General features: G+C 37.2%; 1 protein-coding gene across 6 annotated transcripts in view; it reads left to right on the top strand.

Moving 5' to 3' along the window:
* Positions 1-16,033, top strand: part of CBLB (Cbl proto-oncogene B) — a 220,016-nt gene that overhangs the window by 79,951 nt on the left and 124,032 nt on the right. For all 6 annotated transcript variants that reach the window (XR_003611680.2, XR_003611679.2, XM_028119171.2 and 3 more), the window contains exon 4: positions 10,005-10,151. Coding sequence is in view for 4 of the 6 variants with exons in the window: in XM_028119171.2 (XP_027974972.1) it covers positions 10,005-10,151 (147 nt within the window). In the remaining 2 variants the exon portion in view is untranslated. The remainder of the gene's footprint in view (positions 1-10,004; positions 10,152-16,033) is intronic.

Below are 16,033 nucleotides of genomic sequence, written 5' to 3'. Positions count from 1 at the left end.
TAATTGACGCCTTCTTTTAGAGAGGGATTTGGAGAAATGCTAGTATGCCATTGGTGAATGTACTGTGGCCAAAAGGCTAATACATTTTAGAAAATTGAGAATCAGTTGTCAAATAGAAGGTTTGGAGTGACTGCGCTGGAGATGCCTACTTGACTTGAGAGCCAAAGCAGCCTGGATGTCCGTGGGGCCTGCCACAGGATGGGGACATTGTCGTGGGTGTGGAAATCTGTTCACTCTCCCACATGTACATCGCAGGTTTGCCTGAGAATGTCAATAGAACGGCCCTTCAATGATATTTTTGTTTCTTGTTGAAAATTGGAAAATTTAAAGACAAAAATAGAAAATGGTTATAAACTACCCAGAGATTACTACTATTTGTGTATGTCCTATAATTTTTTCTATTTATCTATAATGTGATATTCAGCTTTTAATAGAACTAAGACTGTCCCGGGCCTGTTTATTATCCTTTTTTTTCCACTTCACTCTTATTTTGTGGCACACGCACACACATACAGAGTGTTCGAATGTGGTATCCACATCAGATGATACCAAAAATAAATGAGAATTGCTTGGAAAAATGGTGATTATATTTCCCGAAGTCATTTGAATGAAGATCATTTTAAACCCAGCGGAAGAGATGGAGAAAAATCTCATGATTTTAGCTTTTTTTCTGCTGGTAATGCACAATGTGAGCACCAGAGACATGAGCTTTATTCTCTTTTGTGTTTCACTTGCTCTGAGAGAGCAGGGATGAAGTGGGACAAAGTTATCCATAAGGAAAATTTCCAGAGTCAAAAGGTGGAAGTAACTGTCAGGAACAGGCAGTGTGATGGGGAACTATGTAATGCTTCTTCAGAAAGTACGACAAATGTGTTCAGTTTACTTGAGGTTCTGGAAACTACACATGGGGGATATAGTACTAATTTCCTTTAGCTTGCTGGTATTATATTTCCATTCACGAGGAAATTTAAAAAAAAGGGGGGGAAGAAAAAAGATCTTAAAACTCATAGAACAAAGATTTTTCTCTAATTTATGGTCAAACCCCAGATTTTTAATTCTTAAAGCAGCTTTTGGTAAAATTTCTTTTCATCAAGGTTTGGAAAGTTGGTGCTTTACTAAGTGGCATTTCTATAAACTGTTTTTATATACTGCTCCTATCTATCTGTTCATTAGCCCTGTTTTGAGTTCTGGAAAAACTTTTTTTTTTAATTAATTAATGTTTTTATTTTTATTTTTTAAAGATTTTATTTATTTGACACACAGAGAGAGGTAGCGAGAGCAGGAACACAAGCAGGGGGAGCGGGAGAGGGAGAAGCAGGCTTCCCACCAAGCAGGGAGCCCGATGTGGGACCCGATCCCAGGACTCTGGGATCATGACCTGAGCTGAAGGCAGACGCTTAACGACTGAGCCACCCAGGCACCCAAAACTTTTTTTTTTTTTTTAACATTTTATTTATTTATTTGACAGGGAGAGAGCACAAGCAGGGGGAGCAGCAGGGAGAGGGAGAAGCAGACTCCCTGCCGAGCAGGGAGCCTGATGCGGGGCTTTGATCCCAGGACCCTGGGATCATGACCTGAGCTGAAGGCAGACACTTAACCCACTGAGCCACCCAGGCGCCCCATGGAAAAACTTTCTTATTTATAATTCTTTAAATATTTCCATGATCCTTGAAATGAACATTTATTGAATATCTGTTATACGTAAGAAGCTTTTAAAAGTATAATAACACTTTCACTTCTCTAAATAAAGAGTTTTGTTCTGATAGAAGTAAAATGCAGTGTGTATATAAAATAACCATGCTGCTCTTCAGAGAAACCTTTGTGCTGTGGCAAGTCCTAGGAAGTGGTGGGGTTGGCGTCGGATAGATCACATCTGAGAAAGGAGTGGTGCAGGTGAAAGTTCAACAGGCTGACGCATAGGACCTTTGTCTCAGAGTGGAGGCAGAGACCGGTCAACACAAGGTGTGGAGCAGGAAAATAGGAGACCGTTGGAGAGCTGGAGGAGAGGCCAGAGAGCTGGTGTGAGAAATGGCAGAGAGGTAGCTCTGTCCCATGGACAGTAGAAATCCTTGAAGGAAATAATTATTTTAGGAAAATTTTAAACCATATTCAATTGAGTAAAAAAACAAAAGCCTCCTTGAAGTGTCAAATGTGATGAAAAATAAAAATGTGGAATAGAGAGTGTAGCAAGTGAAAGATAATTGAGAATTTTCCATTAGAAACAATAAATACTTAACTGATTAATGTAATTCAGCTTGCTACTTCACTGCAATTTTTTTTTTTTTCCCCTCGTGGTAGTTTACAGGGAATTGCAAAGAACTAAAACTCTAGATTAAAAAAAGAAAAAGTGTTGCTTCAGGGTCAGCTTTGTTGTGTTTGTTGATGAGACTGGTCTTTTATCACATTACTCCAGGTCAAAAGTATAGTTTGAATTTGTTTCTTTTTCTTTTGGAAAAAAACCTAACAAAGAAAACAGTTCTGTGTTCTGGTTGCTTCTATGTGAGTCTCTTAGCAGTGTAGATTTTCCACTTAGTTCACAGAACTTTCATTGTATTTTATCTTAAATAAAAAAGAATATAGGAATGGATTTTTTTTCTTTTCTTTCTCAAGTAATAGACTGGTCTACATTTTTAAGATTTATTTTACAAAAGGATACTTGTTACAGATTAGGTTTAATCAAAAGATGTCCCATACTAAAGACAAAAGAGTTTTCTTTATTGAAGTGGATATTATTAGGTTTTTAAGCCAGTTGAAAGTACTAGTGATCATATCATACAGTAGTTGGTTCTCATAATAAATTTTCCATATAAAATTGTTGGAATCACCAAAGAGAAGTTGTTAAAACTGCTGGAATCACCAAAGAGCTGTTGTTAATCCCACTTTGGCATTGCCACAATATTTTTTAACTGACATTAAAATAATTATTTGGGAAGCTTTTTTGAGATACTGAGATAAGGTTTATTGTTATTTTCTTCATGCAAACTGTCATAATCCTAGGAAATTTCAAGATCCACACAAATGACCCTGTTCAACCTTGGAGTTAATCGAATTCCTAGCTTCAGTAACACTCACCCTACTGTACCTACCTGATGCAGGGCCACATTCTGGCCAGTTCTGCATCACCCCAGAAGTTATCAATTCCTCTGCCTCTCTTCCTGATTACCACCTTTGTTCTGGTTCTTTCACAGAGTTATTCCCACTGCATTGTCCTGTGCCTTTGGAGATGTCTATGCCCCCTAAATTCATGAAGAGTAGGATTGTGCCGGCACCTTTGCATTATGTAGACCTAAACTAAACCTAGTATCTATAGATACTCAAGATTTATGGAATAACTGACTGAATGGCTGAATCAAATACTTGTCCATTGTTTGCCGTGGAACTATAAATGGCTGCCATTGACAATTGATGATCTTAATAAAGTGAGAATGACAATTTTTGCCTTAAGATGGCCATCAATTTAATGGACAATAATATTGGAAAAAGAAGAAAGATTAATGATACTTATACTTTTAAACAGAAGTGGTAGATAGAATTAATAATAATTTTTATTGTTTTTAAAATTTGATGTGTTAGGCTCTTACCTACATGCTTTATTTATGTATAACAACTCAGTGAGACAGGCATTTTTATCTAAAATTTTAGGGGTGAGGAAACAGAGGCAGACAGACCAGTTAAACAACTTGTTCAAGAGTAAGGATATAAACCTTGTACTATCAAACTTCAGGATAGGATCGTTGACAAATTAAGCAGAATTTTTTTTTATTTTATTATGTTAATCATCATACATCATTAGTTTTTGATGTAGTGTTCCATGATTCATTGTTTGCATATAACACCCAGTGCTCCATTCAATACGTGCCCCCCTTCATACCTATCACCAGGCTAACCCATCCCCCCACCCCCCTCCCCTCTAGAACCCTCAGTTTTTTCTCAGAATCCATAGTCTCTCATGGTTTGTCTCCCCCTCCGATTTCTCCCCTTCATTTTTCCCTTCCTACTATCTTCTTTTTTTTTTAACATATAATGTATTATTTGTTTCAGAGGTACAGGTCTGTGATTCAGCAGTCTTACACATACCCTCCCCAATGTCTGTCACCCAGCCACCCCATATCTCCCACACCCCACCACTCCAGCAATCCTCAGTTTGTTTCCCGAGATTAAGAATTCTTCATATCAGTGAGATCATATGATATGTGTCTTTCTCTGATTGACTTATTTCGAAGCAGAATGTTTTGAATATCACCTGGGAACTTGTCAAAGAATACTATATTTGAACATAATAGGCAAGTTTCATGTTTGAGTTAGGTTTAAGTAAGGCATTTATAAATTGTCCATTTAAAACTGTTTTAGAAAGGAAATATATTTACTGTGAGAGCAGCATTCTTATTTTGAGAGCTAACTTCTTGCTCTTCTTAATAGACCTTCTCAGGCAACACATTCCAGATCTCACAAAGAGATCAAAGGATGCCCAGGGTTCGTCTTTCCCAGCCACAGTTTTGGGCTAGGCCTCCCGGCCATGTTAGTGATAGATGATGTATCCTTTAACAAAAGAAAAGGACCTTCCTTAGTTACCCAATTTCGTTCAGTTTTTGGACTACATAGTTTGCTAACTTCCTTTTTAAGTGAGCAGTTCAGTTTCTAAAAAGTAACCTGGAACAGCTTTAAAAAAATTGTCCTTTCCCCTGCTCAGGTTAGTGAGTTTCTGCTCACACTCTACTTTTCTTATGACTTGGTGTAGACTCAGAGTTTTCATTGGTAACTGTCCCACACTCCCCTTAGCAATATTGGAAACTTTAAAGCATTGGGCAGGGAATGGGTAAGATCCAGTTTTATTTAAGGCTCTCTGGATCCACCTTAATAATAGTCTCTATTCCCACGAGGGAGAAATGAAAGGCAAGACTTACATCAGCTTAGTCTCCTTACTTTCTTAGGAATCAAAATGTTCCCAAGGTCAAAAACAGTGTGAAGTAACTCTCTAAACCTATCTTGGAGGGCACTGCATTAGAAATACAGTGAATGGAAATTGCTCTTTAACTGGACGTGAGTCTCATTTTAAATGCCACTGTTTATATTCTTTATGTCTGCCTTTTATGTTGAATTTGTTTCACCTTGTAAAGATTAAGAAGAGCATGTTCTACCTTTTAAATGTGAGAATTGAATTATTAAGTTTTTGGATAAAAAATGGTCTCCTCTTTCTTCTACCAGAGGTAGTACATTCTCACAAACTTTGGACCTCACTGATATAAAGTGTCATTTGAAGTTTTTCACTAATTCAGCCTTTAAAGCTTTTTATTTCTTCCTTGATTTATGACACAGCTTGTTTCTTGAATGGAGAAAATACAAGGACTACATGTAATCTGATTAGATTACATTCCTCGTGTGTCTTCCACATTTAGTGGAGGCAACTAATCAAATCCTGATATATTTTTTATTCATTTTTCAAGTTTTAATTCATCATCCCAAGATGGCTGTGGTTGGTGTGTTGCCCCCTCCATATTGTATCATGATAATCTATCCATGTCTTTTTCTCTTTATTAAGGGTAAGATTATATCATCTCACATCAAACAGTGTGCACCTCCAGTCTGACGTTGGCTGTAGCCACCTTAAGCTGCTGAGACTTACCATAAGCAGAGAAACGCCATCATTCTAGAAGTCATGCTAATCCACTCTGGTTCAACCTCACATTCTGTGTCGTGATGTAACTTGACTTTTGGATAAATTGATTCATACCATTTTAAAGAAATACAGTATTAGGTAGCTGAATCCAAGAATTAGCTTGAGGTACCTTGCTTTGGTAGTGAATATCCTTTTTTTTTAATCTTTTTTAAAGAGAGAGAGAGAGAGAGTGAAAGTGAGAGCAGGTGTGGGCAGGGAGGCAGAGGAAAAGAGAGGATCTTAAAGAGGATCTTTGGCAGGCTCCACGCTAGCACGGAGCTCAACCCGGGGCTCGATCTCGTGACCCTGGGATCATGATCTGAGCCAAAATCAAGAATCAGAAGCTTGACCCACTGAGCCACCCAGGCGCCCCATTGTAGGCAATATTCTTGACACTGCTAATCATTTCATGGTTTTTAAAATAACGTAGCTAGCTTTCCTTCTCCTCCTCCCTCCCTTCCTCTTTTTCAAGTTTCCTCTAATGTTTACATCTTTTACTGGTTTACCCAGTATTGCCATCCGAAGCTACTTTTTGATCACCTGGTATTTGAAGATACTTCTATTCTAAAGCTTATTTCTTAATTAACAAAATTTCATACAAAACTTCACAAAATTTTAAAAATGGCTTAGCTTGTGGTGGTTAATAGCGGGTATGTTGTAGTAATTAGTCAAAATAAAGTATCTCTTATATGTGGAGTGTTGCAAAATTCTTTGTAAAATTAAAGTTATGTTTACAAGGTTATTGAGTCTTTGTGGATGAAATTTTTTACTTCTTTAGATATTTGGAGGTAGGGGAGTTTTAGTGATAGAAACATATTCTTAATTAGTAATTATCAAATCCTTTATTAAGCAGTCATCATTTTGGTGTTAGAGTGAGCAGCAGTCAGTAGGCTTAGGGAAAATTGGCCGAGTGTGGAAAAATTTCATAAGAGGAAAAACATTTCATAGATGTATAGTTGTTGCCTTTCTTCTGTGTCTAGATGGTTAGAGATGACTATATTCTTGGATATTGTTTTCAAAATTGGAAGTTATTTAGAAAAGAAAAAGTGAGATGGGGAATTAAAGAAAGCACATAATATATGCAAAATAATGGCAAACAACAGCAAAACCCCACAATTATATAAAAGACAGAAACCACATGCTGTGATAATAAATTTAAATGACATTGGATGCTACAATTAGGCATCTGTTCTTTTCATATCTTGTGGATTGCAACCTCTAAAAACATCTATCTTTTAGGTAATGTCTTTCCAAGGTGCCATATATGCGGTGCATGTGTGTATTTTAAAATTAGATATAAGATATAGTGGTCTGTGTGAAAATTAAGGTAATGCAAAACTGTTGCATTCACATATTTTTAACAACTTGAATTTGAGTTTCTTTAAAGACTAAAGGCAAAATATATCTTTTTCCACTGCCATAGTTTGTGCAAAAGTAAAAAAAAAAAAATGTGGTGATCCATTTGTAGGAGTAAGAAAATTGAACTCTTTCACACATTTGTTTATTTTTAAAGATTTTTATTTATTAGAGAAAGCACTCAAGTGCGCACGAGCAGGGGGAGAGGCAGAGGGAGAGGGAGAAGCAGGCTCCTCGCTGAACAGGGAGCCCAATGTGGGACTTGATCCCAGGACCCTGAAATCATGACCTGAGACGAAGTTAGACGCTTAACTGACTGAGCCGCCCAGGCGCCCCTCTTTCACACGTTTTATAATTTAAAAAGTGATTAGTTATATAGGTACTAGTGATTACTAGAGCTTCTAGACTATACATTATAAAGATAGCATGTTATGGGCGCCTGGGTGGCTCAGTTGGTTAAGCGACTGCCTTCGGCTCAGGTCATGATCTTGGAGTCCCGGGATCGAGTCCCGCATTGGGCTCCCTGCTCAGCAGGGAGTCTGCTTCTCCCTCTGACCCTCCCCCCTCTCATGTGCTCTCTCTCTCTTTCTCTCTTTCTCAAATAAATAAATAAAATCTTAAAAAAAAAAAAGATAGCATGTTACTCTTTCCGCTTTAAAGTATAGTGTCTTGTAGCCAGTGGATCACATAGCTGAGATGGGTAATCTTTGGCATTGTGCTTCAGACTTTAGATCTATCAAATAAAAATGAAAAACATTTGGATATGATTATGATTAAAGAACAAAGACATAAAGGGATGGAGAGCAACAAGTTCAGACATAAGGAACAGTTGGTTTACCCTAATTATAGCCATCTTGATTTTTCTTTTTTCTCCCTTATGTCTCAATTGGAAGTTTGGTGGAAAATTAACCCTTTTGCCTAATGATATAAATAAATTTGTTGCAGATTTTCTAAAAGAACTTTATGCCCTTCGTTCAACTCAAATTTCAAAAGTCAGTTGCAGTTTGTACTGGCCACAATTCTTCCCTTTGATCTAGTTCAATAGTTCAGTTTTCATTTCCTACAACTGAATTTCTCGTATCTACCATCATCTAAATGCGGATGTGTTGACACAAATGAGAAGATCAAAGATTCAATTAAAGAACTCTCACATTTGGATTAGGCTGAATTGTGTGGAAGTGTGGCTGAATCTAAGAAAATAATGGAACCTTATGTGTAACCATAACAATTTTGCAGATTGTTTATTGTTGCCAGTCAAGCATTAAAATACGGCCTAAAATTCTGACTCTTCTGTCTCATAAATCTTCTCATAGATTATAAAGACTGTGGAAATGGGACATTTCTGGTTTTCTAATACAGATGAATTCATTGAGGTATAGATTATACTATTGCTTTCCTTTCATTCCATTTCATTCATTTTCCCACTTTTTATAATGAGTACCTTCATTTATTCTGTATTCATCTTACATGGGAAGTTATTGGCTTCTCTTCAAATGTTTTGGGAAGAGTGGTACTCATTGACTTTATTGACAGGTGCATATTATATTATCTCTTAGGTACCTAACATGTTTTCGTTTATTACCTGAGAGTCATTAAGCACAGATATGTGAGTCACTGTGAGGCAAAGAACCACATCTCTCAGTGTCCTAGGCCTATTGAAACATTGCAAGGTTTTAAATGCATTGCAGACTTGATGGCTTTCTCCACTAATTATCCCCTATATTTACTTTTAGTCCTAAAGCAATTGCCTCCTCCCCATCTTACATCCTGACCCCTCAACACACCCACAAAAGCAGCTGAAGCTTCTAAAATAGAATATTATATATGTACCTATTGAGGTCTGGTGATTCTGAGGAAACAGGAATATAAAGAAGCAAATTCATTTCAAAACTGACAAGTTCTTCAGGGTTTTGTGTTTCAGTTGCTTCTCTACTGTTTCGCACTAGCAGTTTTGGACTGATTAGCATAATGTTGTAAACTTCTTAGGAAGTGGCAGGAAGGAGTGCCTGTGATAGTAGTATTTTGAAGTGTGACTCATGTTTTGAATCACGTTTTAAATCCTGTCAGAATCCCCAGAACTTACCACGTTAATTAGAATGGCGCTGACACCTGCCTTTCCCTCCATTCCTAACCATTTTTTTTTTCATTCCACCGTAACTTTTTCTTTCTAAAACAGATTTAATCATGTGTTCCATCTTTCTAATCCATTTTGGCTCCCTGTTCCTTCTAGCAGTAGCTCTTAACAAGGAGCCTCTGAAATGTGCACATATCTGGAACCCCTCACCAGAAACTCTCATTTCTTGGCAGGAGTAGAAAGCCTATTTGACAAAGAGTTTGTTCATTGTTTCAGGTGCTTCTTTATGCCCTGTCCCCACCAAAGTTTCTCATCCTGTGTCATGCCATTTCCTTCAATACCTTCTGTTCTTCTCTAGCCGTACTAAACCCGGCTAAGACACAAAGCATTCTATTCCGTCCCTCTATACTTTTGTATAGAAACTGTTGCTACTGCCCTAATACCTTCTCCTTCCCATTCCCTCCTTCCCTCTCTGCCCTTCACTCCAGGTCTTTCATCTGTCAAACTACTTAATCTCTCTAGATTCTCCTCTAATGACAAATCTTTCCTCACTCCCCCATGTAGAAGTAGTCACTCTGTCTTTTGTGTTTAGCGTTTATATTTGATTATGATTTTTTTCAGGAGTGCATCTCTCCCATTAAACTGTGAGCCCATTGAAATCATGTAATTTATCTTGTTTATGTTTATGTTAAATGAACACATGGGTGCATAATAAAGTGAAAGCCTCTTAGGAATTTAAATGGATAGTTTGTGTGAACACTGTTTTTAGATGTATTATTAAGTTGAGGTTCATGATCCGCCATTAAGACCTGTGTTAATACTGTACATAATTTTATTTTTCATAATATATATTCCCATTAAAACTTGCACATATATTTATTTATTTTTCCATTCCCCCTCCCCACCTTGTGTCCACAGACGAAATCTTACGAAACTGTCCCTCATCTTCAGTCACATGCTGGCAGAAATCAAAGCCATCTTTCCCAATGGGCAGTTCCAGGGAGATAACTTTCGTATCACGAAAGCAGATGCTGCTGAATTCTGGAGAAAGTTTTTTGGAGACAAGTAAGTACAGATCATTATAGTTGCATCCCTTTTTGAAGAATGACCTAGTCCTGCCTCCGGTTCCATATGGTATAGATTTTACTTGAATATTTTGAGACTGTACTTACGCATTTTTGACGAGTATTTTGATTGCTAATTTTTCTGTTCAGCCACCAAAAGTATGCTTTAATAACTGAATAGTTTTATGTTATTGCAAGGCAAATATCAGTTGTACTATATTGACTTGATGAGCATCCACTGAGTTAAATAGCTTGCTCTAAGAAGCAAATGTATGTAAGAGGGAATCTCTCAGAAGCTCACAACTTTTTATGACTCAGTACACACTTAAGACACATATGCACAATAAAAGGCAGAAAGGGATAGATACTTTCAAAATGGCATGAATAAATTGTTCTGACAATTCAGAGAGGGCAGCAGTTGCTTCATGATTGAATGAATCGAGGACTGCTTCTCAGAGGAGGTGGTGTGTAAGCTTGGTTGAGACCTGGTATTCAGGTGGGAGAGAAAGCCTTGGCACCCCAGTTCAGGCTTTCTTTGTATCATTGCACAGAGAGTGTGTAAACAAGCTAGAGAAAATGAGGATCATGTTATCACAAAGTGGCAGATAGAGATGATTTTCTTTAGGTACTTCCTCCCCAGACACAAACTTTGATGAGCACCCTCAGAATGTCCTTGAATGCAGGCAGAACCCTGGCAGAGTGTGAAGGGGGAAGAGTGGTTGCTTACACGTAGATTCTTGTTTTCATGCCCTAGTTAAAAGTCTGTATTTATACATTAACTGGTGAAATGAGACCTATAAAATATTGGTATACACTGTTGATGGTCTTATTGACGACGCTGGTGAATTAACTGGAACAATGGGTTTCCTTTTTTGTTGTTGTTTTTTTCTTTTTATGAAGTGCTATGCTTGTTTAAGTGCTAAGTGCTTAGCTTCCTAACTTTTGGCTTCGGAAATATTAAAACCCTTTCCGTGTTTCTTAAATAAAATGTATTCTGAATGACTTTTTGGCACCCAAGGGGGAAATACTGTTATTGCCACTAACATGGACATTTTGTGTTCCAGAAATCTAGCTATTTATCATGTTCCTACATCCATTCACAAATGTGAAATGAAAAGGAAAGGTTCATCCTCATCTAAATTAGAATAACAGCCAAAAGAACACTAAATATTTGTGGACTGTAGAAAGCAGAAAGGCATTGCCCAATGCTGGGATTCCGAAACTGAGAGGGTTTCTTAAAGTCACAGCTCATATATTAACACCTTGAGCCTAAAGCAAACACTTGGTAACCTTCAAAATCTACTTCATCTTAAAATTTTAAGAAAATTTATAGGCCACAACGTTTGTGGTATTTCTTTTTGAAAACTGAAAATTCTGGTGAGTTATGAAATTGTTTGCTTGTCAAAAGGTCAGTAAAAAATGGAAAGATTGCTCACACATTTTTTTTTTAAGAGAGAAGTTTGTTTTGCTGGCACCTCAAGCCACAGAGAATTATGCATTTGAGACCTCTTTATTTCCCTTTATACATAACCATAGACATCAAGGGGCTGATGTTTCTGTCCAACTGCTACATGAGTGAAATCACTATTAAATCAAACCGGGGGAGTGTGGAAATACTGATTAAATACTCTCCTTACGCTCCCAAACCTTTATACCTTTTTCTCCTGTCTTCACTTACTTGAGAAAGCTGTTTCATTTTTCTTTAACATTTTCCTTTTGGGATGAGAGCCAAATTTAAAGCTCCTTCTGGAACTCAGACATATTTCCATAGTCATCAAAATTAATGATTCTTTTATTAGATCATTGGAGAAACCATCTTTATATTCTCTGTGGGTTTTCACCTTATTTCACAATATTTTATTGAATGAATAAGCAAATGCATGAATGATGTAGCCTTTCAAAAGGTTGAATTCTTTTATCTTCCTCATGCTCTAATACTAGTTTATATTTTTGCATAACTTCTCATATGGAAGCATTTCTGTCATTTATCTCGCTACACATTGAGGCCATGTGAGAATGCTTTCATTTGATCTAACCAGTGCCTTTAAACTTGAGAGCATATTGTTTCCAAAAACAGAATCATTGAGGAGATAGTTCTAAAAACAGCCAATCAGGTTATGATTTTTATAAAGCAGTTCTTAAGCTTAAGGTATTATTGTAATTTTTTTTCAAAGTAACCATCAGAATAAGATACTATGATTGAATTAAAATTGGGGAAAAAACTATTTTTCAAAAGATTTTATAAAACTCCTAAAGGCACTTTTGGTATTCAGCCCTCATAAAATCAGGAAGCAAGAAAAAGTGTTTGTATCTTATTTTTATTTTTTTAAAATTTTAGTTCCAGTATAATTAACATACAGTGTTATGTTAGCTTCAGGTGTACAATATAGTGATTCAACAATTCTACACATTACTCAGTGCTCATTACGATAAGGGTGCTCTTAATCCCCATCACCTATTTCATTTAATCCCCCCACCCACCTTCTCTTTGATAACCACCAGTTTGTTCTCTATTTTAAGAGGTTTTTTGTTTGTCTCTTTTGTTTGTTTGTCTGTTCATTTGTTTTGTTTCTTAAATTGCACATATGAGTAGAATCATTTGGTGTTTGTCTTTCCCTGACTTATTTTTAGCGTTAAACCTCTAGATCTATCTGTGTTGTTGCAAATGGCAAGGTTTTAGTCTTTTTTTATGGGTGAGTCATATTTCACTGTACATGTATACACATCTTCTTTATCCATTCATCTGTTAATGGACACTTGAGCTCCTTCCATATCTTGGCTATTGTAAATAATGCTGCAATAACATAGGAGTGCATATATCTTTTCAAATTAGTGTTTTTATATTCTTTGGGTAAATACCCAGTAGGGGAATTACTGAATCATATGGTAATAAAATAAAAAAATTTTAATTTTTTGAGGAACCTCCATACTGTGTTCCACAGTGGCTGCATCAGTTTGCATTCCCACCAACAGTGCAAGGGGGTTCCTTTTTCTCCACATCCTCACCAACACTTGTTTTTTCTTGTGCTTTTGATTTTAGCCATTCTGACAGGTGTGAGGTGATATCTCATTGTGGTTTTGATTTCATTTCCTTGATGATTAGTGATGTTGAGCATCTCTTCATGTGTCTGTTGGCCATCTGTATGTCTTCTTTGGAGAAATGTCTGTTCATGTCTTCTGCCCATTTTTTAATTGGATTATTTGGGGGGGGTTGGTGTTGAGTTGTATAAGTTCTTTATATATTTTGGATACCAGCCCCTTATTGGATATGTCATTTGAAAATATCTTCTCCCACTCAGTAGGTTGTCTTTTTGTTTCCTTTGCTGTGTAGAAGGTATTTTGTTTTGTTTTTTGTAAGCTCTATGCCCAACATGGGGCTTGAAATCATGCCCCTGAGATCAAGAGCCTCATGCTCTACTGCCTGAGCCAGCCAGGTGCCCCCAAAGCTTTTAATTTACTTTTGATGTAGTCCCAATAGTTTATTTTTGCTATTGTTTCCCTTGCCTCAGGAGACATATCTAGAAAAAAGGTTGTTATAGTCAATGTCAGAGAAATTACTGACTATTCTCTTCTTGGATTTTTATGGCTTGAGGTCTTACATTTAGATCTTTATTCAGTTTTAAGTTATTTTTGTTTATGGTGGAAGCAGGTGGTCCAGTTTCATTCATTTGCATATAGCTGTCTAGTTTCCCAAGCACCATTTGTTGAAAAGACTGTCTTTTTCCCATTGCATATTCGTCCCTCCTTTGTTTAAGATTAATTGACCATATAGTGATGGGTTTATTTCGGGGCTCTCTATTCTGTTCCATTGATCTGTGTGTCTTATTTTTATGCCAGCACCATACTGTTTTGATTATTACAGTTTTGTTGTGTATCTTGAAATCCAGGATTCTGATACCTGCAGTTTTCTTCTTTTTCTCAAGATTACTTTGCTGTTTCGGGGTCTTTTATGGTTCTTCCATACAAATTCCAGGATTATTTGTACTAGTTCTGTGAAAAATGTTGTTGGTATTTTGATAGAGTTTACATTAAATCTGTAGATTGCTTTGCGTGGTATGGACATTTTAACAATATTTGTTCTCCTAATCCATGAGCATGGGTTGTCTTTCCATTTCTTTGTGTCATCTTCAACTTCTTTCATCAGTATTTTATAGTTTTCAGAGTACAGGTCTTTCACTTCCTTGGTTAAGTGTATATGTAGGTGTTTTATTCTTTTTAGTACAATTATAAGTGGGATCGTTTTCATGATTTCTCTTTCTGCTACTTCATTATATATGTATAGAAATGCAACAGATTTCTGTATATTGATTTTGTATCCCAGCAGACAAAAATCCTTAGGTGTTATATGCCTAATACTTCATTTCTGTGCTTCTCAACCTTTTCAAAGGCATGGCAGGGCCCACCTCTCTGCTCAGGACTCAAGCCCAAGCTGCCAAAAGGCAGTGCCTAACTGGAGTCCCAAGTAGATCAATAACAATCATGCGTCATGGTAAACTGGTTGGGAAGGTCTGCATTTGTTAGGCTTTTATGCAGATTCATTGAATGTTTCAATGGTTGAGTCCTGCTTTTGCTTTCTTAGTCTGTTGACCAGGAGATAGTAGAAATATGTAGAAAAAGAGAAGTGACATTATTGAATAAATGTGCCTAAGTAAATTCTGCAAAATAAGGTCAATACCAGACTGAATCTTTGCACTCTGGAATAGTAGTTTAGAGTCCAGAAACTAAGCATGAGCCTCAGAAAATGGATTACTAACTGTTTAAAACAACAAAAATTCATAGATGGGCTTAGACTGTGGGTAACAGTTATTTTTATTTTCTTTTTTTAAAGATTTTATTTATTTATTTGACAGAGAGAGAGAGAGACAGTGAGAGAGGGAACACGAGCAGAGGGAGTGGGAGAGGGAGAAGCAGGCTTCCCGCGGAGCAGGGAGCCCGATGCGGGGCTCGATCCCAGGACCCTGGACCATGCCCTGAGCCAAAGGCAGTCGCTTAACCAACTGAGCCACCCAGGTGCCCCAACAGTTATTTTTCTAAGCAAGTCAGGTAGCAGGTTTTGGGTAACTGGTGCTAAGCACTTCTTTACACTGAGGAGATTTAGATATATATTTCCATGAATTCTATGAATCTCTTACCATGAATTCTAAACCTGCATCTTTTTATATGTCATCTTCTCTCCATCCTTAGTTCACGTTCTGTTCTTCAATTTCAAGTTCAAATCCTTCCCTGTATTATAGCAACAGCTTTCTGACTGGTCTTTATATCTTCAGTAACAACCTGTCCTGTTGTGTTTCTTAGACTAGAGAGCTCTCTCTCCAACAAAACAAAACAAAACACAGAACGAATCATTCTATTTTTTTGTTCGTTTTTGTCTGAAATGCTTCTATGAATTGTTATTGATTCTAGGTTAAAATCTAAAATCCCATTAATAGAGGTGCCCGGGTGGCTCAGTCGTTAAGCGTCTGCCTTCGGCTCAGGTCATGATCCCAGGGTCCTGGCATAAGCCCTGCATCTGGCTCCCTGCTCAGAGGGAAGCCTGCTTCTCCCTTTCCTATTCCCCCTCCTTGTGTTCTTGCTCTTGCTCTCTCTCTCTCTCTCTCTCTGTCAAATAAATAAATAAAATCTTAAAAAAAAAATAAAATCCCATTATTACGACAAGCTTTAGGAAGTTTTTTGTTGTTGTTGTTGTTGTTGTTGTTTTGGCTTCGTCTCTTTGTAGTCCGCTCATCCACAAAGAAAGAACCTAACTACACAGCACTGTTACATTTCCCAGTGTGCGTTCCCCCCCCCATTCTTTGTGTTTTTTCTCCTAGATTGCATTCGCTGTTTGGAAAGCCAGTCAGCCATGTCACTTTGGAAGCTACCCTAGTCTAAGGTGGATATCAT

The sequence above is a fragment of the Eumetopias jubatus genome, unplaced genomic scaffold, assembly GCF_037043125.1.
Source record: "Eumetopias jubatus isolate StellerSeaLion01/CBP00866 unplaced genomic scaffold, mEumJub1_p1.0 scaffold_1, whole genome shotgun sequence".
Taxonomy (NCBI): domain Eukaryota; kingdom Metazoa; phylum Chordata; class Mammalia; order Carnivora; family Otariidae; genus Eumetopias; species Eumetopias jubatus.
This window is presented reverse-complemented; position numbering and strand designations above follow the sequence as displayed.